This window comes from Balaenoptera musculus, chromosome 3, assembly GCF_009873245.2.
Source record: "Balaenoptera musculus isolate JJ_BM4_2016_0621 chromosome 3, mBalMus1.pri.v3, whole genome shotgun sequence".
In the NCBI taxonomy this organism is placed as follows: domain Eukaryota; kingdom Metazoa; phylum Chordata; class Mammalia; order Artiodactyla; family Balaenopteridae; genus Balaenoptera; species Balaenoptera musculus.
In genome coordinates this window covers 166,549,412-166,574,082 of record NC_045787.1, presented here as the reverse complement: position 1 = coordinate 166,574,082, position 24,671 = coordinate 166,549,412, and the positions used below count along the sequence as shown (strand labels likewise).

General features: G+C 62.3%; 1 protein-coding gene across 3 annotated transcripts in view; it reads right to left on the bottom strand.

The window, feature by feature from the left end:
* Positions 1-247: 247 nt before the first annotated feature.
* The window catches only part of MLLT1 (MLLT1 super elongation complex subunit), a 129,753-nt gene continuing 105,329 nt past the window's right edge, over positions 248-24,671 (bottom strand). For 2 of the 3 annotated variants that reach the window (XM_036846632.1, XM_036846633.1), the window contains exons 4-12: positions 16,749-16,892; positions 13,476-13,601; positions 9,104-9,658; positions 4,909-4,996; positions 3,191-3,299; positions 2,063-2,162; positions 1,731-1,802; positions 1,469-1,540; positions 248-1,258 (exon numbers count right to left, since the gene is read on the bottom strand). In XM_036846632.1, the coding sequence (XP_036702527.1) occupies positions 1,130-1,258; positions 1,469-1,540; positions 1,731-1,802; positions 2,063-2,162; positions 3,191-3,299; positions 4,909-4,996; positions 9,104-9,658; positions 13,476-13,601; positions 16,749-16,892 (1,395 nt within the window). In that variant the 3' untranslated portion in view covers positions 248-1,129. The remainder of the gene's footprint in view (positions 1,259-1,468; positions 1,541-1,730; positions 1,803-2,062; positions 2,163-3,190; positions 3,300-4,908; positions 4,997-9,103; positions 9,659-13,475; positions 13,602-16,748; positions 16,893-24,671) is intronic. The other variant, XM_036846634.1, reaches the window with a different exon arrangement.

The window sequence follows — 24,671 nt, the reverse complement described above, 5'->3', positions numbered from 1 at the left end:
GAGCCCCCCACAAGGTGGGCTGACTCTGTGAGGGCGTTCTGGTCGGGAGGGAGGAGCTGGCTTGGCCCTTGGAGAGTTTCAGGCGTGCGAGGAGTGGGGTCTCCAGCCCCTGACCGGCGTGAATCGCTGGGGTGGGAGGGCCTGCCGCCGGCCGGGGCCCAGGCACAAGGGGCTGGTTCTGAGTCCTGACGCTCCTCAAAAAACTCCACAAACTATCCCGTCTTATTTGGCAAAAGCTCATTTTTTCCAAAGTTCGAAGACTCGGTCAACAGAAGGAAGAGGATCCTATGGAAGGAGGAAGAGGACGAGCCCCAGGACGCCGACCCAGTCTCAGCCCGCGGCTGGCTGGGGGCCGGGAGGGCTGCTCCTGGAGACGGCGGCGCGCAGTGTTCACCGGCCCCGGGAGGAGCAGAAGGTGTCCTCCCTGCACCTGGAGAGGGTGAGCTGGCGCTCCAGCTCGGCCTTCAGCCCGACGCCAAGGCCAGTGGAGACATCGTAACCTACAAGTCCCGCCTTACCCCCCCCCCACTCCCACTCCCACTCCCACGTGCACTGCTGCCCTGGAAATGCACACCCGGGAACCACTCGGTACCTACAGTGCAGACATATATATATAATAGAGAGAGAACTATACAGCACGGAGTCCCAGCACAGTGAGAGCCGACACGGGACCGTGTCTGGCTGACGCGGAGGACGAGCCGGGCCCGTCCTGGTGCGGCAGGAGCCCTCTGAGGTCCTGGGGCGCGGCGGGGTGTTCCGAACCGTTGGGGGAGGCCGGAGGCAGTGCCCCAGCCTCTCAGAGGGGCCCGGGCAGTGAAGCTGCGCCCCACGCCCCACCGAGGAGCGAGGCCCCCACCGCAGGGCACGTTTCTTCCCCTTCGGGAGTACACAAGCCACTTTCCAAGGGGGGCCCAGGTGACGGCCCCAGCGTGTCGGGGAGCAGCAGCGCCGGCCTGGCCCCCTCGGCCCTGAGGCTCCCGACGAGGAAAGTGCAGCTGGCCGTGTGGGCCGAGGACAGGGCGGTCACTAAGGCAGTGCTGCGGGCGGGCAAGTCGAGAGAGGAGGGAAGGCGGGGCCCAGACGTGGCCTCCCAGGACCCCGGGGATGCGGCCCGGCACCCGGCCCAGGGTCATGTGGCCACCGCCTCCAGGTAGCTCTGCAGCTTGCGCACGGTGGTCTCATCCAGGGAGAAGAGGTCGAAGTCGAAGGTGGTGTTGGTGACGTTGAAGTGGCCAGTCTCCTCGATCAGGTTCACGATCTGGAGGGTGGTGGCAGGTGGCTTCAGGGGACAGGCGCTAGGCTGGGGTGGACCCCGCCCCCACCAGGCCCTCGAGGAGAAGTGGGGGGTGATTCCCTGGGGCTGCCTGAGGGGGTCAGCAGCCCATGGGCCTCAGGGGCACCCTGCCCGGGACTCCTCTGAGATGCTTTGCGCTCAGGGGGCCGCGGGGTGGGTGGCTGCATCCAGTACCTGCTGCAGCACGTTGCGCTCCCGCAGTGCCATCAGCCTCCGGTGCAGCTCCACCAGCTCGTCAGTGTAGGCCTGGGGGACAGAGAAGCGCTCAGCGGGCGGCTGTGCTGTGACCACACCCACGTCAGCTCCAGGCTGGTGCTCCCCTGCCCCGCCCCGTCACAGGCCCCTCCCCACTCCCCCACCCCCGCCTCGTCGTAGCCCCCCACCCGCCCCCCAGCCCCACCCTGTCATAGCCCCCCCACCCTGCCCCGGCCCCCACCTTGTCGTAGGCACCCCTCTTGAGGATCTTCTCGGGCTTGCTGCAGGGCTCTGGGCTCCGGCGGCCTGACGTCTGCAGGGTGACCCCAGGTCTGCGTGAGCGCTGGCCCACAACCCCTTCCCCAGCCCCCAGGGCCACCGCCTTCCCAGGCCCCAGGCCTGCTTGTCCTCCCTCCTCTGGCCCTGGAGCCAACTCTAAGGGCAGCCCCTCCTGGGGAGCAGACGATCTCTGGGGCCTGGGGGTGAAATGACCCTCCTCTGCGCCCACCACCCTGAGCCTCGGACGCTTGGAGAACCCCAGGCCCACCCCTCAGCCGGCCCCTAGGACGCTACCTTGCTGTTGGGGGGGGGCGGCTTCTTGGGTGGCGGGGGCTCCCGGCTGGGTAGGCAGGAGTCGGCGCTGTTGTCGCTCTCGCTGTCACTGAAGCTCAACCTGAACGCAGACACGACACCCTGTCAGGCCGCCCTGTGCCCAGGGGAGGGGGCCCCCCCGCAAACACTGCTCTGGGGCTCTGGGACGGACTCGGCCCCTCCCTGGGGCCAGGCCAGCGCCCAGCGCTCCCCCCACAGCCCAGGAGACTCCCTCAGCCAGCTCTAAGCGGCCACCGCCAGCTTAAAAGAAAACCACCTTAAAAGAAAAGAATGCGTCTGAGCTGCCTTCAAAGAGCAAAGAACCCAGAGACGAGCACGCTGGCTCTGAGAGACTCTGGGATCCCGGCGGGGGCGGGGCTCGCTGCTCGCTGCAGGCTCAGAATGCGGGGTGCGGCACCCTGCAGGAGAGCCACTGCCAGCGGCAGCCTGAGCCCAACGCCCTGGGAGGGAGGGACACAGGTGCCAGCGTGCTGACATCAGACGCCCGCCCCTTGCTGGGCGGGGCCCAGACCCCGAGCCTGCTGAGCCCACCCCACAGCCCTGGGGCCAAGGCTGGCACTTGCGCTGGGCTGGAGGCTGAGAACGCACAGCCATCCCTGAGGTGGGCTCGCTCCCAAGGCCTGGGGGTGTCCAAAGGAGGGGCCTCGGCTTACCCCACTCTGGGGGAAGGCCACACATCATCTTCCCTGGGCCAGTGCACCTGGGGAAGGGGGAAGGGACCGCTGGCCCGAGAGCAGAGGAACCAGCCCCCACTGCCCCATACGCCTGGGACCAAGGCTGGTCCTCGGGCTGCTGGGCACCGCCTCGCCCCCGTTCTCAGGTGGTGATGGACTCCTCTCCCTGAGCGTCCTGCCCCTCCCTGCCAGGCAGCCACACCCTCCAGCAGTGGGAGGAAGGATGCCCCCCGAGGCCCCCAGGCCCCCCTCAATGCCTAGGCAGGGCGCCGCCTGGTGGGCTCAGAGGCTCCCTTTGCCTCACCCCGGGGAGCCCCCATCCTGGCCCACCTCCTGGAGGCCCCACGATTACAGCAGGGCCAGGCAGAGCTGCCCCGGTGCGCCCAGGCCCACTCCTCCCCGCCGGCCCAGGCACCTGGAGTCCCTCCCTGCGTTCGTCTTGCCAGCGGCCTCCTCGCCTGATGAAGAGTCGTCCTCGTCAGACTCCTCGGACTGCAGGTCCTCCACCATGGAGCGCAGGGGTCCTGGTGAGGGCCGCGAAGGAGGGAGGGAGGGAGGGAGGGGGAGAGAATGGGGTTCAAGGCTCCACCTGCACCCCAGAGTCCCCTCCACCCCCAGGGCCACGTGGAGCTCCTTGACGCCACGACCCCCAAAACGCACCCAGGCAAACCCACCTCGGAGGTTCCTCTGGCCAGGTGGGGCCTGCCGCCCGTCTCCAAGCACTGCCCCCGTGGCCACCCCCTCCTTAAGAGACCCCTGGCTCCCCCCACCCCTACCTTCCTGGCCCTGCTCACAGGCCTCTGGCCCCTGGCCCAAGACAGGACCGCAGGGCCCCTCCATTGCAGAGGGAAGGAGCAGCCCTCCTCTGCTCTGGGTGCTGGCATCAGAGCTCTGCCCGCAGGCAGGACGAACCAGCCCTGGCTGAGGAGGGCGAGGCGGCCCGAAGCGTGGCCCACAGAACACCAGCCCCCCAGCCCGCGGCCCTCCTCGGGCCTGCCCAGCCCCGTGGCAGGCCCCTCCACTGCTCCCGGCCCACCGTCCTCCCCTTTCTCCAGAGACACTCGGTTCCAGTCCCCTACAGACGGCATCTTGGTTTATATTCCTGTTACCAAGGCAACAGAGGGACACAAAGCCCTCAATTACCTTGGTCATGTGATCCCACGCACGGCAGGTTCCCCCCTCCCTTCCCCGTAGATAAGAACCATTGGAGAGAGTGTGGGCTTGGAGCACCCCATCCCCCAGCCCCCTCAGGACTGTGTGTCTTTATGTCAGGCCCCCCGGACTACGCTCGCCTCCCCCAGCTCTCCCCCACCCTCCAAAAAGGATTGCAGGCCGTGGAGGAAATTCTCAATCCGATCCACCAGAAGAGGTGCTTCCAGTGCGAGGGCGGGCAGAGGTCGGCTGGGCCAGGAAATGGGTCTGGCGCCACCTCCCCACAAGTACCCCAGGCGGCCTGCAGGGAAAAGGCAGCACTGCAGGCTGCGGGGGCCTGGGCCGAGTGCTGGCCAGGCACGCGGCAGGAGCGGAGCGCTTGGCTGGGTGGCTGAGGCAGAGGAAGGGACCCTGCACTGGCCAAGTGAGCCTCCATCTGGGAGGAGCTGGAGAGGAGGCTTCTGGCAAGGGCAGGGCGCAAGTCACAACAGGCCCCTTCGCCGCAGACCCACAAAGCACAGCTCAAAGCCCTGTCGCACAGACGGGGCAAAGCTGAGGGCCCAGGCGACGGACAGCTGGCGGTCGGGTGACCTGTGCCGGTTTTGCTTTTAACACCGGCCCCCTGAGCGTCCACACGCCTATGGACACGGATCTCTGGGGCCCGGTCCAGGCAAACAGCGTATCCTGAAGTGAAACCCTGGGCAAGCTCAGCCCAGGCTCAAGCCTCCCTACCCTCCCTCGCCCCCTGCCCTCGGGTTTTTCCGGCCGTGGCGGCAGCGTTCAGACTCAGGGTGTGCTGAAACTCGGGCACGAGCAAGCCCACGTCGGGAAATTCCTTGTGAACCCCTGGACTCCAGAGCAGACCCAGTGCCCCACTGGCCTCCGGGAAGGTCAGGGGGCTGCTCCCAGAGCAGTGAGCCTTTCCACCAGAAACCAGCCCCATGCGTCCCCACCCCGGCTCTCTCCTTTCCCAGCACACACCTTGACTGTGGTTCTGAGATGGCTCAAAATCCGAATCCGAACTGGAGTCGGAGCTGGAGCTGGAGTTGGATGGGCTCGACTGGGCGGACTTCACCCCACGCACGACAGGGCAGGCGGGGCAGCAGGGAGAGAGGACAGCAGTCATTTTTCAGTCCAGAGAAAAGGAGCCCTCCGGTGGCGGGGACAGCCAGGCAGGACGCCCCAGATACGCACTCAAAAGGCCGCCAAGGCGCCAGGCCCCAGCACCCGAGACCCTGACCCCATCCCACCTCCTCCTCCAGCCCCAGGATGCCACCGGTGTGCGTTCAAAATGCAACCAATGACCTTTCTTTTCCCACCGAGGGACTTTAAATCTCCAGCCACGCCTGGTGCTCCCACCTGCCCAGGCAGGAGGACGGGGCTGAGGCAAGCTCTTGCCGCACGGGGACTGGGGGCGGGCGGGGGGCAGGCGACTGTGGCTGCCCTCACTTGTGGGCCCTGCCCTCCTCCGGCGAGAGCAAGCTGGCTGGTGTGCGCTGCGGCCAACAGCTGGAAGGTCCGAACAGGAAAGGTGGGTGCGTTCTCATCCGGCCCCCCATTTCCTCAGTCTGTCCTGAGGCTGAGTAGCGACAACAAGCTGTCTCCCTGTCACCGGGTGCCCCTGAGGTGACGATGAGTGTGTGGGCAAGTGACAAGCACTTGAGGACACGGTGGATTCACAGCCGCCCCACTGCACCCAGAGCCGGTCACATCCCCCTTCTCCTCTTCCTTTAACCCTGACTCGGCCACCAGGGGGCAGTAAAAGCCCAAACTAGGACCCCAAGCCCTAGGACACCAGGGCGTTAAGTAGCGTGGGGCGGCACCTCCCACTTGAGAGGCCTGCGTGGGGAAGAGGCTGAGCCAGAACTGGGTGGCGCCTGCTCCGGGCCCTCAGGAGAAACAACAGGCTCCTGCACAGGTACGCGCAGCACAGTGATGAGCCCGGGGCCGGGGGCTGGGCCAGACTGGGCTCCAATGGGCAGAGTCCATGGCTCAGAAAGCCTGCCAGCCCAGGGTGCCCAGACGCCGTCCAGCCTTCTGTCCTCGGGGACTGTCTGGGGGAGCTGAGCAGCCTGAGCAACTGGAAGGGGCCAGGAGACAGGCAGAGGCACCCAGCAGTGTCTCCTCAGCAGACCCAGAGAAGGATCCCACCGCCCGGGCACAGAATGCTTCCCAGCTGAAGAGCTGAGGGCTCCCTCCTCTGGGGTCTGCCACCGCCCAGCCCGACCCGCTCCGGGCCCTCCCAGCACGCCCCTGCCAAACGTCCCCGACTTGCTACCTTCACACGGGCCAGTGGTGTGCCCTGAGGAACCCTCCCCGGGAAACCAGCCTAGACTGCCGTCAACCACTGTCCACTGGGTGGGTACCACTCAGACCAGTGTGTGACCCTCCCCACCCCCAAAAACGGGCCTGGAGCCACACGGTCCCCCCTGCACGCACACCCTTGAGTTCTTATTCTGGCTCGGAGGTCCTGGCTTCTGACCTTGGCTTTCTCACCAACTGGCCAAGGCAGCTCCTGGTTTTAAGCCTCAGTTTCCCCATCTGTAAAAGAGCTGCCCTGCTGGCCTCTGCTAAGCACATGGAGGTCGATGCCAACTGCGCTTCCGACCTCTGGGGCAGGGAATTCGGACAGAGCTCCGGGGCAGGGAAGACCTGGCTGGGAGGCCACCAGCACGCAGGCTCGGGCCAGCAGGCTCAGGAAGGTCCAGGGCAGGGCAGCACCTGCTCTGTCCTGACGGCGCAGGCCAGGTGGGCTTCTCAGCCACACTCGTCCCCTTTCCTTCCACGTGAATCCAAGGGGCGGGTGTGGAGGGGAGGGGGGGAATCTGGAAGTGGTTTCAGCCCCAAGAGCCTAATGGTTCCTGGGGGTCAGAAAAGCCCTCGAGGGGCTGCCGACGTGTCCTGGGGCTCAGGCCACACGGGGTGTCCAGAAGGAGGGTGGAGGGCCCGCTGTGCTCCCAATGCTCCGGGGCCCGTGACTGAAAGGGACCGACCGTCAGGAACCCCACAGCCAAGGAGACCCCAGAGGAGCAGCCAGAGGAGCTGGGGGGCTCGGCCTGGGACTCAGACGAGGAGCTGCCCGGCCCCTCTGAGGGCCGAGGGGGAGGAGGAGACTCGGGCTCCACGCAGCGGTCAGAGCTTTCCGGCAGTGGCGCCCACTCGGCCTCCAGCGTGGGCCGGCCGGAGACAGGCAAGGGCAGCTGCGGAGGCCCGGGCCTGGAAGGCCGTCTCGCCCCCTTCGCCGCGGCCACCTGTGCCTCGCCAGGTCCTGGGGTCAGGACAGGTGAGCCACTGTCCAGCAGCCCTAGAGACTCCCCGGGCGTGCTGACGGCCCAGACCTGCCGTCAGAAGTCTCTCAGCGCGTGGGATGCGCCTCTTCAGCCAGGAGAAAGCCCTGGGCTTCCTTGAGCAATTCCAGCCTCAGGGCCGCGGTGGCCAAGGCCACAGACACTGGACACCCAGCCAGCCCCCGCCCCGAGCAGGCGGAGGTAGCTGCCCACAGTGGCACGGGTGTTCACAACAATCACAGCAGGACGCCAGGGTGGACACCCGGGGCCAGGGTGCCAACATTCAGCTGGGGAGGCAGGGCTCAGGGAGGCCTCCACCTCTTCCCTACACAGGTGCACCAGCCTTGGGCACAGGAAGGTCTCTCTGGAAGCAGCTGAGGCGGACAGGAGGGAAGGGCACCAGCCCAGAGCTCCGGGTCTGAGCAGACAGAAGAGAAAGATGCTAGACGGGGCGCTATGAAGCACCCAAAGAACCTCCGGCAACCGAGAGGTGGCTGGGAGGGCCCTGGACTCCCAGGAGCCTCCAAGTAAGAGAGACGTTCTGGGGTTCTGCCATTCTCAGGTTCACTGGCAGACAATCTCCTGGGTGCAAGAAGCGCTGGGCATATGACATCACCAGCCCTGGGTGCCCCTAATTGTGGGGATGCACTGTTACTCATGAGCCAAACTGTCACCCCCCAGCCACCTCCAACGAGGTGCCCCTGGAAGCCACACGCTCACGACATCGGTGCTACTGACACAAACCACCTCTGGCTTCACCTCTGGGAACCACTTTCAAAGTCCCAGTGGCTCTCTGAGCAGCTATGCTGGAGACAAAGCTTCTGCCTTTGAGAGTGAATAAGAGTCTGGGAACTATAAAAGGCCACTGAGGGCTTCCCTGGTGGCTCAGTGGTTAAGAATCCGCCTGCCAATGCAAGGGACACGGGTTCGAGCCCTGGTCCGGGAAGATCCCACATGCCGCGGAGCAACTAAGCCTGTGCGCCACAACTAGTGAGCCTGAGCTCTAGAGCCTTCGAGCCACAGCTACTGAAGCCCGCGTGCCTGGAGCCCATGCTCCGCAACAAGAGAAGCCGCCACAATGAGAAGCCCGCGCACAGCAACAAAGACCCAATGCAGCTGTAAATAGATTAATTAATTTTAAAAAAAAGGCCACTGAGGGCCGGGGCTGATGATACAGGTGAGGGGGTCAATCGCTCACTCATCCATCCGTCCATCCAACTATGCATCCATTCACCCATCCCTCCAAGTCCCTGTTCGCTGACTACCAGGGGCCAAACAGCATGCAGAAATGACATGGCCCTCCAAGGCCCGGAGAGGTCTGGCTACCCAGTCAACAATCTGGCTCCTAGCTCTTTTGTGACTCAAGCCGTCTCTGATGGCGACATTCAGAGCCGCATGGAAATGCTGCTGCAGGAAAAACCCAGAACCTCTGGCTCCCAGACCCAGAGAGTGGGATGAAAACACACAGGGACACCACACCACGAGTGGAGGGAGGGGGTGCCCTGACTGACCGAGCCTGCGGCAGCCGGGGAAGGACTCCATGGTGAGACACAGTCGCCCACCCTGACCCCAAAGCGGCCAGTGAGACCCTGGCCCACACAGGGGGCAGCCCGAGAAGAGCTGTGAACCCAGGTACCAGTATCACGCTCAACTGGGACCCTTCATCCCAAGCACCGTCCACACGGATCTCATGAGGCGGCTTCGTCACTCCCAACGCAAGAGGAAACTGAGGCCTGGCAAGGCACGGAGGCTGCCCAAAGCTACACGGAGCAAGTGGGCGCCCAGGGCTCCACAGCGCAGCCCCCTCGTAACCTCCGCGCGGCTCAGCCAGCAGAGAGAGGACGAGGTGGGCGCGGAGGGGAGAAGGGCGCGCGAAGGAGCCACCTCACCTCGGTCTTGAAGGAGGCCTCGTCCTCCGAGTTGGACTCCTCCACCTCCGGGGGCTTTTTGATCTCCCTGGGCTCGTTCTCAGCCTTGACTTTCTCCCCTTTGGCACCGCCCTTGTCCTTGGCCGGCTTTTTGTCCGAGAAGGAGGAAGACGAGGTGCGGGGTGAGGTGCTCGGGGCGCTCCTGGACCCCTTGGAGCTGCTCTTCTTCTGCTTTTTGGCGCTGGGCTTGGGCGAGTCGGCGGCGGCCGGCCGCTTGCTGGAAGACTTGGGCGGGGGCGGCGGTGGGGGCCCGCCTTTGGGGGACATGCTCTCCAGTTTGGTCTCCTTCAGGGCCATCTTGGGCTCCTTGAATGCGGCCTTGGGCGGCGGGGCCTTCTCCTCCTTGGGCGGCCGGCCCTCGCCCAGCTTCCGCGCGGCGTCCTTGGCGCTCCTGGCCTGCTCGCGCTCCGGCTCCTTGGAGGCACCCCTGCTCTCTGAGTCCTTGCGCGGCCGCTCCCGGTGCTCCTTGGTCGTCTTGTGGGCCTTGCAGGCCTTGCCGCTCTCCCTGCTGGCGTCCTGCAATGCCGGGCAGGAGGGGGACACGGTCAAATGGCATCTCGGGGCCGCCCTGCTCCGCCTCCCACGACCCCTACAAAGTATAATCCACCTGATTCAGACTCAGCTAGAGAAAATCTTCCATAAAGCGAAAAAGTAAGGCAGCAGGTGAGAGTTTTAAATGGAGCTGTCCCTTTAAACTACTAGGAAGTGTCAGCAGGTCCCAGGCGGCTGCAGGCTAAGACTCCCCTGAGGGATTCAAGAAGAGTACACGGTGAGTCAGATACAGACAGGCAAGCCACACCGACCCACTCCCGCTCCAGCGCCACGCAGCTTCCCGCGGGGCTGCTGCGGCGCGGGGGCTGGGGGCGCCAGCAGGCGGGGCCTCTCCTCTGTCCCCATCAGAGCCAGGTGCCTCCCCAGGTCGCCCCACCCTGCCTGGAAGGCCCGGCTCTGGCCCAGCCTGGCCCCAGTGCACGCCGGCACCGCAGCTCTTTGATCGCCCTTTAATCTCCACAGTCAGCATTTACCGAGCGCCTGCCGGGTTCCCAGGCACTGCGCATGACGAACGGCTCCTAGACATCCCGGAACCCAAGCCGCCTGGGCAGCTTTTCTAAACCATGTGCAATGCCTGAGCCTCCGCCTCGGAAATTCAGAGGGTTGAGGGTGGAGCCTGGACTCTGGCGTTGATGAGCCAGGTCAGGTGGGCTCCCACTGGGGACAGAGGCAGTGAGCAGCCCTGCACCGGGCCGCCGCGCAGGCCGGGCTGGTGGACTCCAAGCCTGCACGCCTGTGCTCCCTCTGGGCAGGAGCAAGAGCACCTACCTCACCGGGCAACGGTGCAGGGCGGGCAGGGCAGACAGGGGGTGCACAGTCAGCCCGCCCCCAGGCAGCCAGCGCGCCCTGGGGTAGGAGCCCCGTCTGCCACCTTGCCGGGCCTGCTCCTCGTCAACACCGCGTACACCGCGTCATCACCTTGCCGCACAGCCAGGGCTGCGGGACAGGTGCCCGCTGCCGTCAGCTGCCAGGATTCTGCCCCCGACTCTGTGGGACAGGTGCACGGCTGGGCACCACCAGCAGCTAGACCACAGGGGCCCACCTGGGCGGGGCCCCCCAAAGCAGCCACCCTCTACCAGCTCACCCCAAGTGCTGAGGGGACGGGCGAGCCAGGTGAACACCCAGCAGCTGGGCCTCTGCTTCCTGCGCTCACAGCCCCCAAGGGTGCAGCAACAGAAGCCTCCCAGCAAAGAGCCACAGGGAAAGACGGCACAGCCTAAAACCACCTCTGACCTACTGGAGTCCCCGTCTTCTTGCGGATCCACTACCCACACCAGTGCCAAAGGTTCAGGGCCAGCCCCACGTGGCCATGGGCTCCTGCCGCCTCCCTGGAGAGAAGTCGGCCCTGTGCCCTGGCCCCAGCCGTCACGTCACCACGGCAGCGGGAAGGGGTGCTCACACCACGAGCACCCCTTTAGAAGCCTATGTAAAGGGGCACCACTGGGGGGGCTGGTGTGTGGAATGGGGCCAGTCTCTGGGGGCTCCACTCTCCAGCAAGCTGTTCCCCCAAGGAGGGAGGCAAGAAGCACGCCATCCTGGCCTCTTCCTGCAGCGTCCTCGAGCCCGCCTGGGCCGCACAGTCCCAGCCCCGAGAGGTGGAGCGGAGCACCCCTGATGGGCACGACCGCCGACGGCCCCCCGCCCGGGTCGGCAGAGCCTCCCCGCTGTCCAGGGCCTGCCCAACTAGCAGGCGCCTCGGAGCGGCGGCTCTTCACCCGGAGCTCTGTACGGGCGCCCAAGAGCACAGGCCCTCTGAAGTCACACACTGAGTCTGGAGCATAATGTAGACGTTCCTGGGGCAAAGCCCCGCTGCAGTCATGTTCTCAAAGCTGTCGAGGACCCAGAATGATTAAGAACCAAGTGTTAGAGAAAGGCCCACCAGGCCGACTGGCTGACATCAGACAAGGAGAGGCAGGGCGCCCTGAAGCTACAGGTGCATGAGTCCAGGGGGCGGCGGGACCAAAGGGAACAGCCACCTGCACAGTGAGCCTTCAGGGGGTCCCGGTCCTCACCTGGGAGGCTCCACTTCCTGCCTGCCAAGCTACCCTCCGGGGGGCTGTGGGCAGAAACAGAACCACAGGGACCAATCCACCTGGGGCTGCAACAACCAGACTCTCCAGCGGCCCCCAGGCCCTACAAGGACCACCCCCTCCCTCCTGGCCCTTCTGCCTGGAACATGCGGTCCGGCCAGTCAGACTCTGCAGGTCCAGGCAGTGGAGAATCCGTCGGGGGAAAGAGCAGGTGCTTCCTCAGCTGAAAGAAAAGGCCGATGACTCAGAGGCAGGACTGTGACAGCGGGCAGAGGGGGTCTGTTGGAGAGCCATCAGCAGAAACCTTCGCAGGGACCCCCTATGTCACAGCACTCAGGGGCTGCAGAAAGATGCTGGACCGGGAGGGGTGAAGACGGAAGACCCTGCCTGCAGGCCTCCCAAGCCTCGCAGATACACCCACTGGCTTGGTGGTGGTGGTGGGGGTCCCAGGGGTATCAAAGACCTCAGCAAGAGATGCCACCAGCAACCCCAGCAGACGTGGCTCTGTCGGCCACTGGAGTGTCCTCACCACCTGGGAGGGCACTTCTTAGGTGACTTGCAAGCGACAGGTACAGAAGAGATGGCAGTTCCCACTCTTCCTATTTTGCACCGACTTCCGAAAAACCGTGGGTGGCTCGGAGAAGCTGCCAAGATCGCTAGCAAGAATTTTTCTTCAAGTCCCACGAGGTTCAGGGAAAGACCTAGGAGGCCGGTGAGGGGAAGACCCTGGAGCCGCACTCTGTACTTGAAGACTCTGGCCTCACACGTCCAGAGGGCTTAAGTCAGACAGATCTGAGGATTTCAGAGACCTAGTGGCCTTGTGGAAAGTGCCAGAAAGACCTTGCCTGGGAGACGTGGCGCTCCTCCAAGGTTGCTGATGAGCATAAGGCTGTAAGACGGCTCAAGAGCTCAACCTGCCCCGCCTCAACCAGGCCCCCGACACCCGACAGGGAGTGAAGCAAGAAAACTGCCAAGATGAGAAATGGATAAACTTGCAGGGTTGGTGGCAGACGACCAACAGCTGCCCTGAGAGCCAGGCGGAGCTTGGCCTCGGGGACACAGCTGTATAGGCGGCTGCAGCACGGGAGGCATGCTCACAAGCTTCCAGGTCCACTGCGGTACCAGCCTGAGGGCTCCGGAGGCCACTCCGGGACAGTTCAGAGAGAGAGGTGTCGGGAGGGCAGAGTGCCACCTGCCCGACTGGCCGAGAGAAGACGATGAAACGTTTCTTCTTGGGGCGAAACAGCTGGCTCTGCCACATGGTTCCACCCGGCCCTTCCCCCAGGTGAGCTCTCTCTGCCCAGAGCTGCTGCCAAAGAAGGAAGCGGAGCCTGGAGCAGCCGCGGGAGGGAGCGCCAGCCCCGACAGATGGGGCGTCCCAGTTACGCTCAGGAGGCAGCGGTGGACACGCTCTGTCCACGGCCCCCCGCCACGCCAGCCTCTCGGGGTTCTGTCCGAGTGGCCCTAGGCCCTCGGACTCGGTGAACGGGAGAACGGGGCAGGCTCCCTGGCCTCAAGAGGAACGGGGGAAGAGCCTGCGATCACTTGGCTGTCTGAGCGGTTCAGGAGGGCAAGCCTCCTGACGAAGGGGCAGAGCAGCCAGGCGGAGCGCAGAGATGTGCTCCGAGAGAGGATGCCAAGGGAGCAAGTCCGGGGACGGAAGGTCCAGCTCTGCGGAGGGGCGCCCTGAGCCCGGGCCCCGCCGCTGGGCCCCAGCGCTCCCACGTGACTGGGCCTTCCGCCTCACTAACCTTGGAGCCGTGGGACGGTTTGGTCTTCTTGGGGTCAGAGAAGGCAGAGAGTGGAATTGTGGGTAACATGGGGTAGTCGGGGCTGGGCCTGGACACCGTTTCTGCTCCTTCGGGCATTACCATCACCTAGTGATAAAGAAGAGACAGATGTTATCAACGAGCAGGGAGGCAGGCTGGAAATCCGATCGGCAAGAGGAAGCCGGCCTGCGGAGCTTCCCTCCGGGAGGGGCCGAGTGCCGAGCGCTGGAGCCAAGCGGGGCCGGGCAGAGAGCGAAGAGAAGCCGGGTCCCAGGATGGCTGGGCGCGGTGGGCCGGGCCGGCCGAGAAGACGCGGAGCCGTGGCCAAAGCTGCCCCACACGCGGCGGTGCAGACAGACCAGAAGCACGGTTGGCACGGGCGGGAAGCCGGCCGGACACCCAGAGCAGGCAGCTGCAGCGGAGGGGGCAACCTCTGCGGGATGTGTGTGCCCGATGCCCTGGGCCCTGGGCCCTGGGGCCGAGCCCTCCTCCATCATGAGGCGGGTGAGGTGGACAGACAGGGAGAGTGCGGCCAGGCCAGAGGAGAGCTGCCTGGGGTGGGTGCGGGGGGAGGGCCCAGAGGAGGGAGGGTCCGGGGTCCTGCTAGGAGGTGCCCGGGGAAACACCTGCCCACTCCAGCCAGGCTCCCGAGGCCCCGGCTGAAGAGGGGGAAGGCGGTGGGCAAGTGCTCGAAATACTGACACCGCAAATTGACCCTAGTAGCAGTCAGGAGCCTTCCAGGCGCTGATGAGACAGAATAAAAGAATAAAGTGCACATACAAAAAAGAAGAAAGCGTTTAGCTTGGTAGAACAGGCACCATGAATAACCCTGAGAACCTGGGATTCCCCGACGAGCCAGCGCTTCATCGCGGGGGGCCAAGGTCACGCCTGGCTGCGGGGACGCCGGGTCGAAAGGAGGGTGGTGGAGCCCCTCGCCCCCCAAGCCCTGCAGCGGGGCCCGAGGCGGTGCTGCTCACGGGAGCCTGTCCGACCACCACGTTCTGAACCAGGCTCCCAGAAGCCGCCTGCCCCACCAGGCCTGGGATCACGCTGTTGGCGACCCGCACACTCCAGGCCACGGGGAAGCAACGGAGAGCGCAGCCCAGGAGAACGGCGGGGCCACGGGACGCCTTAGTGCGTCCACCCGCAGACCTTTTCCTTCTACTTTCGCTGCAACTTCTCTCCCTTCAAATGAAGGTCCCAGAGCAACCCTATCCCAGGACAGCACGTGGAGGCCTCCCGTGTCGCTGCCTCTCTGTGACAGCCCTTTGGGGCACATGGCTCCACAGGGACCCGTCTCACCCCTGGCCTCTGAAGGAGCCTCTACCTCTGCGCAGCTCAACTGCCGACGGGGCAAAGGATGAGACACAAGCTGAGGGGCCGGGCAACCACCTGGCACAGCAGGAAGCAGCTCAGGTCACCGCTGAGGGTGCCTGAGCCTCACGCGAGGAGCGACCGGGCTCAGGCAACCCCGGGGGAAGGGGCCGCACAGAAAGCAGTCCTCGCGGGCTCACCGATGGCCCGCTCCTCCCGCGCTGACATCGACGTCAACGCAGGCAGGCTCCGGGCCCATCCGCCACCGGATGGCAAAGGCGACGCCACTGGGACCCAGAGCCCCAGAATGGCAAACAGGGACCAGGACTCAGGGCTCGGGAGCCACCGTCCCATAAAGGTCTCGGGCAGCTCCTAAGACCAGAAAGCACTGCTCTGCCATCAGCCTGGGGCCTGAAGCCCGCAGCCCCAAAGGGCGAGAAAGTTCCTGACCAGCCAACCGGCTCTCCAGGCAGCCCCAAAGGGCCAGAACAGCCCCCAGCAGAGACCACAGGGCGGCAGCTCGCGGGCCTCCCTCCCTCCCTCCCAAACTGCAGGCCGCGCCTGCCCTCCCCACCTCCCTCCCCCGCCTCTGCACACCTCCTCCTCCTCCCCGCCCTCCAGTTTTATGTGTTTAGATGATGCTCACTGAACCTTCATCTCCTCAGAGCAAAGAAAACATCTTTTTTTTTTTAAATTTCAAAACGTTTTAGTTTTTAAAAAATAAAATAAATGACTATAAATGATACAACCAGTTTTCCCATGTGACTCTAAAGGTTAAAAAAAAAAAAAAAAAACTTTACGTGGGGAGCCAAGGTCTCGGTGCCTGGGTCCTGGGGCTCTGAGAGGCCCGTGGGCGCTCTGTGTGTCTGTCTCCCAAAGAGAGGTGACCATGAAAGCTTTGGAGGAACACCCGGGAACACCTCTGGAAATACTTTGGAAAATATGTGGCAGCGAAAATAAGGCAGAGAAGCAGAGCTGGGGGAGGACCGCTGAACCCGGCAAACTCAGGGCCAACATCTGTGTAAGCTGACTCTGCACCTCCCGGCTCTGTGACTGGACTCCGTCAGCCATCATGTGCTAGATTAGAATCGCACACTAATCTTTTACTAGGAACACAGCATAACTTAATCACGTATTCTGCGATGAATACGTGATTGCTTTCATATTTTTAAAAAAGTTTATAGAAAGACCCAACTGAATTAAGTGAACAGGAAAGGACTGCTCCCTAGAGCCAAAGAAACCCAAGCCAAACGCCCTGCACGCACTGGGGCTGTGGTCCTGCCTCCACGACACACACGCGTGCACACACAGGCTCTCGTGCCCCCGGCCCGACTCCTCCGTCCCAGGCTCGGGATGTCCGTGTGCTCAGCCCACCGCCCTCGGCGCAGCCAGTCCTCCTCCACGACCGAGCACCCCACCCTGCTCTCCAAGGGCCCTGCCACGTGCACGGGGATCGCTGGCCACACAACTCGCTACGGAGACCTAAGTTCTGAGAGCCTGTGTCACCAGGACAAAACCGCCAGAAGCGCGCATCAGCAGGGAGCCCCTACAGAGCCGCGGCTGCTCCCCCCCCCCATGACACGGCCCCCGCGAGGCCTTGCTGATCTGGTTAAGACTGGCTCCGGCACTGCGCCAAGCTGACAGACCGGCCTCGCGCCCATTCCTGCCCCGCCCCACCTCCATGGAGCAGGATGCTAATTACCCACAGCCAACAAGAAGCTACAGGGTAACTAGAGACTAGTTAGTCACCCACAGCGGACAACACCCTAGCGCAGACTCGGGACGCCTGCGTCCCGTCCAAAGCTGCTGGGCACCACCCGTGCAACCTGCCCCTCTGGGTCTGGGGTGCCCGACCACACGCTGGAGAGCCCCGGGCGCCCCCAGCACCAGGGCCGCCCAGCGCTGGGGGCCATGTCGGGGCACGTGGAGTGGCACACTCACCCCGCCGGCCATCAGCAGCTTGTACCGGAACTCCACGGTGGGGTTGTTGAAGGTGAGCTTCTCACAGCGCAGGTGGTTGACGGGCGGGTTGCCCTCCAGGTTCAGGAACAGGTCGTAGGTGAAGCAAACCTTCCTTGGCTCCTCCTTAAACAGAGAAAACAAGGAAGTCCACTCAGCGGGGTGGGCAGCCAGGCGGAGGCACTCCTTGCCGCCGGGCCTGCCCCCCTCTCCCCTCGGACCCTCATCTGCTTCTCTGTGTGTGTGTGTGTGTCTCCCCATCGCTCCGCTTATGCAGAATAAATCAACTTACTATTTGCAGAGCGGCAAAGCAGGCCCCACGACAGAAATAAAGACCATCAGGAGGACGTTCTCAGCTGGTTAATGGAGCAGTCCTGCCGACGGTGTGCGGAGCCCCGCACACACATGCCCCTCAACCCTCAGCGCTCGGCCCACGGACGGGGAAGACGACGCTCCAAGACACACAGCTGCTCAGCGACAATGCTGAGACCGGACCCCAGGCTCTAGGACCAGATCCTGCAGCCTCAACCCCCGGCCCCTTTCCTGGAAGGGAAATTTCTCCAAAGACATACAGGCGGCCAATAAGCCCACGAAAAGATGCTCAACACCATTAACCACTAGGGAAATACAAACCAAAACCACAAAATACTGCCTCACACCCACTAGGATGGCAATTATTTTAAAAAAGGAAAATAACAAGTCTTGGCAAGGATGTGGAGAAACCAGAATCCTGGTGCACCGCTAGCAGGAAGGTAAAATGGTGGTCCCTTTGGAAAAGTGTATGAAAGTTCCTCAGAACGCTGACTACAGAGTAACTGCATGACCCATGTATCTCCCCTAGATGTATACCCAAAAGAAACGAAAATACACATTCACATAAAAACTCGTACGCCTATATCCACAGCAGCATCACTCACGATAGTCAAAAAGCGGAAACAACCCAAGTGTCCATCAACAGGTGAACGGATAAACATATTGCGGTCCATCCATATAACAGAATGGTATCCAGCCACAGAAAGGAATGAAGCACTGACACATGTTACCACGTGGATGAACCTCAAAAACACGACGCTCAGTGAGAGAAGCCAGACACAAAAGGCCATGCAGTGTGTGATTCCATTTACACGAAGCGTCAGAACAGGCAAATCCACAGACAGAGAGTGGCTTCATGGTTGCCAGGGGCTGGGGGAGGGGAACGTGGAGACTAACTGCACATAGGGATGAGGTTTCCTTCTGGAATGATGAGACCGTCCTGGAACTAGAAAACTGTGATGACTGCACGACCCTGTGAATACGCTAAAACCCACCAGGTTGGTGTGCTTTAAGAGGGTGAATTTTCTGGTACGTGAATTACACCCCCGTTTTCTAAAGTGCTATCCGTGGGAGAGAGCAACCCAGGAGCACGGGGAGCCAGTGGAGGTGTCTCAGCAGGGCGCAGGTGAGCAAGGAGGGCAGGTCGGTCAGGCTGAGGAAGGAGGCGCAGGGCAGCTGAGCCCGCTCGCTGGCACTTCCGGGCTGGCTTCTCTTTGCCCCTTCCTCCTGCGGTGGTGCACCAGGGCCCCGGCCGCCCCGCCATCCCTGGGCAGATGGCGCGTGGTGAGCGCGGTGAGCTGGTGATGCGGGCAGCGGGAGCCTGGCTGGCCACACGCCCGCTTCTGAACAAAGGGGACAGGAGTGAGGTCCTGCAGTTGCACTTGCCACGACTCTGTCCCCCCATCCAGGCCACAAAGGTAGAAGGTGCATCTGTCACGCGATGGAGCCGCAGACCCTGCCCTCCAGGAGCTGCCAGTCTGGGGCGGAGAAGACAAGTAAACAGGCCTTCTCGAGCCGACCCGACGCCACCGACAGCGACCTGGCCCCTCCCCTGGCAGCCCCTGGCCCCAGGAAGAGTGGGTTTCTACCCCGCCCACCTGCACCAGACTTGGAAATCCGTCCCCCTGTGCAAGGTGCACAGTGACCTAGTCTGAGGTGATGAGATGAGGGAGGTCAGCCGAGGGAGGGCTTTCCTTTCCAAACCAAAAAAGTGCAAGAAAGTCTCAGCATTTCCCTTCTTCCTGCCGAACTGTGAGACGGTCCACGGTACACCTGCAGGCCAGCATCAGCCACGGCACAGCGTGGAGGGAAGCCGAGAGCACCCCAGGCGGGCAGCCCTAGCACCACAGAGCTGCTGCCTCCCACTTCTTGTTAAGGAAGAGAAAGCAGCCCCCGGTAACCACTGTTACGCCCCTACATGCGGCCAGTGCCCCTCCTCTGTGTCCACCCATATGGAGGCATTTGTCACACTGGGTGTGTGTCCCCACCAAGCTGGGAACCCCTGGAGGCAGCGGCTGTGGGGACTCCTGCCCTGCACCCCCCTCCCCGGGTGCTGGCCCTGGGGAGGCGCTCCATATTCGCCAAAAGAATGAAATGTGACCGCTGATAGGAGAGGGGCCTGACCCAACAGTGGGGGTGGGGAGGGGGCCAGGAAGCACCCGTGGAGGCTGTGGCAGGCTTGGAGAACAGCTAGAGGGTGCAGAGAAGCGCCACAGGCCACAGCGTCCTCTCTGGGACCCCGAGAGTCCACGTGGCTGCAGCTGGAGGGGAGGGTGGACAGCAGTGGCAGCAGGGGACCCAGAGAGAAGGGCCTTGGCCGCCACTGAGAGGGTGAGCCTCATGCTGGGGGCAGAGGGCTCTACGGGGGTTGAGGCTGGGGAAGAGAGAGCCCAGATCCGTGTGCTGGGGAACAAACAGCCTCTGGCTGGCAGAACGTCTGTCGAGACTGGGAGCAGGGCCTGGAACTGGCAAACAAAGGAGGCGGGAGGAAGCAAGCATTTGTCCCGCTTTCCCACTAGGTAAACACACAGACGATAAGAGGGGTAAATGGCACAAATGTATCCCGGCTACTACATGAAGAAGGAACAAGATTACCACCGATCTGTGACTCCTGACGGGTCGGTCACCCAGGCACTGTCTGTCAACCCTGCCAACATCACCAGCACGGACCACCTTCCCGGGAAGACCTCACCTCCAGATTCAAGTGCACATTGTCAGGGAAGACACAGATCAGGGGACTGTGCTAAATGCAGACACCACGGGGACGAAAGCAGCAACAAGGCAGATGGTACCAAACTCTACGGGACAAATGACGCAGCAGAATTCTCCAACAAATAAAGTGCAAAGAAACAAAAAAAAAAAAAAGAAAAGAAAAAGAAGGTAGAAGGAGAATCTATAGATTCAAAGAGACTTAGGAGACAACCCCCTGAATCACAATGTGCGGGTCCGGCCAAGATCCTGATTCAGACAGGAAAGAGCTTTAGGCTGGGGATTAAAAAATTGATAAATTTGCAGGCGTGACACTGGTATTGTTATACTATTAAAAAGCTGCCCTGGGACTTCCTTGGTGGCGCGGTGGTTAAGAATCCACCTGCCAATGCAGGGGACACGGGTTTGAGCTCTGGTCTGGGAAGATCCCACATGCTGCTGAGCAGCTAAGCCCGTGTGCCGCAATTACTGAGCCTGCGCTCTGGAGCCCGTGCACCACGGTTACTGGGCCCGTGAGCCGCAACTACTGAAGCCCGTCCGCCTAGAGCCTGTGCTCTGCAACAAGAGAAGCCACCGCAATGAGAAACCTGCGCACCACAACGAAGAGTAGCCCCCGCTCACAGCAACTAGAGAAAGCCCGCGCACAGCAACGAAGACCCAACGTAGCCAAAAGTAAATTGATTTTTTTAAATAAAGCAAGAAAAAATAAAAAGCAGCCCTTATCTTTTAGAGGCACAGTCTGAAACGCTGACACGTGAAATGATGATGCCTGGGATTTGCTCCAAGAGGACGCAGGCAGGGGGTGGCAGGCCACACACAGCTCCCAGGGGCCCGTCCCAGCACCCCGTCTACTCCTGCAGGTGCTTCCAACTTTCCCCAGTTGCCTTCCGAGTGGACACAGGGCAGTGAGGCTACAGGCTAGGAGGAGGAACTCGGCTGAGGGCACCTGTGTGTCAGCAAGGGGAGGTCAGCAGACAGCTGGCTGTCCCCCTTGCAGGGCACAGGGTCAGGCTGGGCCTGGGGCTCGTCTCTCCTGCACAAGGCCTGCCCTCCCGAGCCTCGGCTTCCTCACCTGTAAGGTGGGAGGGTGAGCTACAGCCACAGGGCTCAGCTCTGCGCCATCAAGAAACGGAAACCACTGTTTTCACCAGGAAGAAGCGGAGGCTTGAGGAGCGCACGTGGAGGTGCAGCCCATACACGGGAGCCCCGCGGCTCAGAACCAGGCCTTCCTCTTGCCTCTGCCCTCTCTGGGTGACACCCGCCCGCCCGCCGCCCCCCCCCCCCAGCCTGGTGGTGCAGCTGCAAGGCTGGTCCAGCCACTCCCCCAGTCCCTGGCCCCTCAGCCAGCCCCTCCTCGTCTCCTCTGGACCACTCGCTGCCCCCCCCGCCCAGCTGCTTCTGCTGCGGCCTCCTCTCAACCCCATGGCGTTTGAACCGGCTCCTGGCTCATCCCCAACCCACTCCTTTAAAGCCCGCCAATGGCTTCCCTCCGAGGGCCTCCTCTGACCATGATCCCCAATCACAGCCTTCGTCACGGTCCACAGGACGCATGTCTGTTTTCTGTCCACCCACCCTCTGGACAAAGGGACCCCTTCTGTTCCTATGGGGCAGCGCTGAGCAAGCACCCATGTCTGCGGAATGTGCCCACGTCCTCGTCTGTCCTACAGGAACTTCACGGGTGCCCGCCATGTGCCCACAGCACGACCAGGGCTGAGGAGGGTCTCCAGCGTCCTGAAGCCCTCAGGGCAGCAGCGATGCTGATGTGCCGCCGACTGCTCTGTAAGTAACTCCGTGGAGCGTCCCTGAGGCCAGGCACTCTTCCAAGCACAGGTGCTCTTACTGTCCCCATTTCACAGATGAATAAACTGAACCAGAGGCAGAGCACATGCCCGGTGCCAAGAGGCCGGTCAGCGGGGAGCCAGGACGCCCTCCAGGCAGGCAGTATCCTCTGGAACCCCTGGCTCTTGGAGCGGTTCTCACACCCACACAAACCAAACAGGGCAACGCGCTGGCCCGAGACAGCGCCCAGGAGTTCTCTGGGATGCCCAGGTGAGCGGTGAGGAGCAGAGCCAGGGGGCGGCATGTGGGCTGGGCAGGGGCCTCCCCCAGCACCCAGCATGTGCCCCAGCGCACACTGATGATCAGAGCTCCCTCGGGACAAGACCTGGGGCCTGAGAGGCTTAGGAACTTCCAAGAGGGTGGCGGACCACTTCCTGCCCAGCCCCCAGGACATCAGCCTCCTGAGAAAGCCAAGAGGCAGGCAGCACCATGGCACCCCAAGAGCCAGCAGCACCCAGGTGAGGGGTGGCCAAGTTCAAGGTGTGCAGGGCAGCAATCCCAAGAGTAACTAACATCCTTAGTCATTCCAGTGGGACCCCTGGACCCTCAGGATCCCGAGGCCGGTCTCAGGGGTTCTCAGGCCAGGCCCTGGGCCACTGGCCACAGGCCAGCATCTCTCTCCAGCCCCAGCAAACTAAGATGCGGAGGAACTGGCCAAACTGGTGTCAGCGCCCAAAGCCAGCAGCACACACACCTGGTCCACAGCGCGGGGAGTGCGGGCCATGGGGCCCGTCCAGGCCAACAGCCCCCAGCCCTGGGCCAGCTGACTGAAGCTCTGCATTGGGCCCCGTCCACCACCTCAGAAACCACCCCCAGGGCCATCTCCAGGGCCCCACTCTGTTGCAGCTGGCAGGGCTGGCCCGGAGGACCCCCAGGTCAAATGGAAGACTCCCGCAGCCTCACTAGCCGAGGAGGACCCCTGGTTCCTGAGGACCCTGGGGCTGTTTCCTCTGCCCTCGCTGGTCCCTCACCTGTTCGACGTTCCCTGTGAGAGGCCCCGGGGTTCGCATATGCTGAGCTTAAAGGACAACCAGGTAAACCTGAATCTGACCATGGCTCTAGACCTAACTGGCAGTTTACAGGGCTGCAGTCAGCAACATCCCTATGGGACCACAATACACCTGAAAATGCTTTGCAAGGGAGAGAAAGGGAGAGAGATGGAGAGAAAAAAGATTTAAAGAAGCTTAAGAGACACAGCAATTAGTAGCAATGTACTGACTTTATTTGAATCCTGATGTGAACAAATTATTTAAAAATATATATACGTGAGACAGGGAAACTCTGATATTATTGGATATTTGACAGTATTAAAGAATTATTGATTTATTAATTTCTAGATTTGATAATACTGTTTTAGGTTTCGTTTTGTTTTGAAAGAGTCTTATCTTTTATAGACATGGGCTGAAACATTTACAGAGTAAAAAAAATAGGATGCCTAGCACCTGATTCAAGACATGCTGGGTTATATAGCAGAAACTAACACACAATGATACTCCAATAGAGATGTTAAAAAGAAAGAAACAAGAAAAAAAAAGACATGCTGGGAGCAGAGATGAGAACAGGCCCGCCTGCAGGTGAGTAAGTGCTGAAGCTGGGTGGTGGGCGCTACGTGGTGGTTTGCTCTGCTGCCCTCTCTACTTCTGCATCTATTTCTTGGTTTTCTGTATTTAAAAGTTTAAATATACACGCCTGGCCCCCCCAGCCTTCCCCCCAGCTCTGCATTCGAGCATCTACTGACTACCTATGTGGGCTGCCTGTATCCTAGTACTGGGGACAAGGGTGCAGGCAGGCCCGGGGCCACCCTCCCACCGTCCCCAAGATCCTCCGTGGCCGCAGGTTTATGTCTCCCCCGCCCCCCGGCCCCACGTGCCGCCCTGCCGCCAGCACCCCTGCCAGCCCTCCCTGCGGTCAGGCGCCAGGCGGCAGGTTTTACTCAGCGCCTTATTTCATCCTCCAAAAGCTCTGAGAGTTAGTCACTGCTCTCACCGCCCCTCGGGCAAGGAAACTGAGGTTTCGTGGCATTTAATCATCTGCCAACGCCACACGGAACCAATAAAGGCCGGACACCGGGTCGGCACACCACAGCCTCGGGCGTGTGCAGACCCCGTGCTTCTGTGCACTCAGCTCCTCCGGCCTGGCCCACGGGTCCCCAGCCCAGGCCGACCAGAACGGGGCTTCCAGGCGGCAGGAGAGAACTGCGGGCGGCCAGGGAGAGACAGCGAGGGAAGCAACGCCTGAAATCCCACTGCCAGGATCGAGCCTACCCGCCTAGTAAACAAGTGTTCGGGGAGGGCCACTGAGGCAGCCTGCAGGAGTGACGGTGGCCCTCAGCTGGGGAGGGCAGGTCCATGATGGCTGGTCTAAGCTGAGGGGCTCGCTAAGCAGACAGCACGAAGAACTCGGCAGAGCTGCGGGTACTGACACAGCAGGGTCCACAGATATTTAGTTTGGAATTGCATCTCTCTTTCTCCCTCCCCCCACCCCACTCACTCACACACATACACACAGAAGATGATGTTGTTTCTGGAAGGTGACTTACAGTGGTGACAGTGGCCACTTCAAGGAAACAGGCTGGAAAGGAGACCCGGATTCCTCGCAGCCTCCACATATCACCTTTGCAGTTAGAAGTAAGAGAAGAACTTTAAAAAAGCGTTAAGGAAAGCAGTGCAATGTGGGCTGAAAACCGTGGGCTTTGGGGTCTGAGACCTCCTGGGTGTCACACTGCTGCCTTGCTGTGTGACACCGGACCTGCCACTCCACCTCTCTGAGCCTCGGTGAGAGGAGGAAATAAACCCCCAGGGTTCTGGGTGCACAAGGGAAGGCAGGAGGAGCGGCTGTGACTGGCTGGCAGCACGGCATGGGCAGCAGCTGTCGGGTGGCCCAGGAGGCCAGGAGGCCGCCCCGCGGGTGACCTCAGGGCCTGCCAGGGCCGGGTGCAGGGGGCACAGTCACTGCAGTGCTGCAGGAGACAGCCAGAGAGGCAAACCACCAAGACGCCAGTCAGGACGGCCCGGCTGGAGGTCAGGGGTGCCAGGGACATTCTCT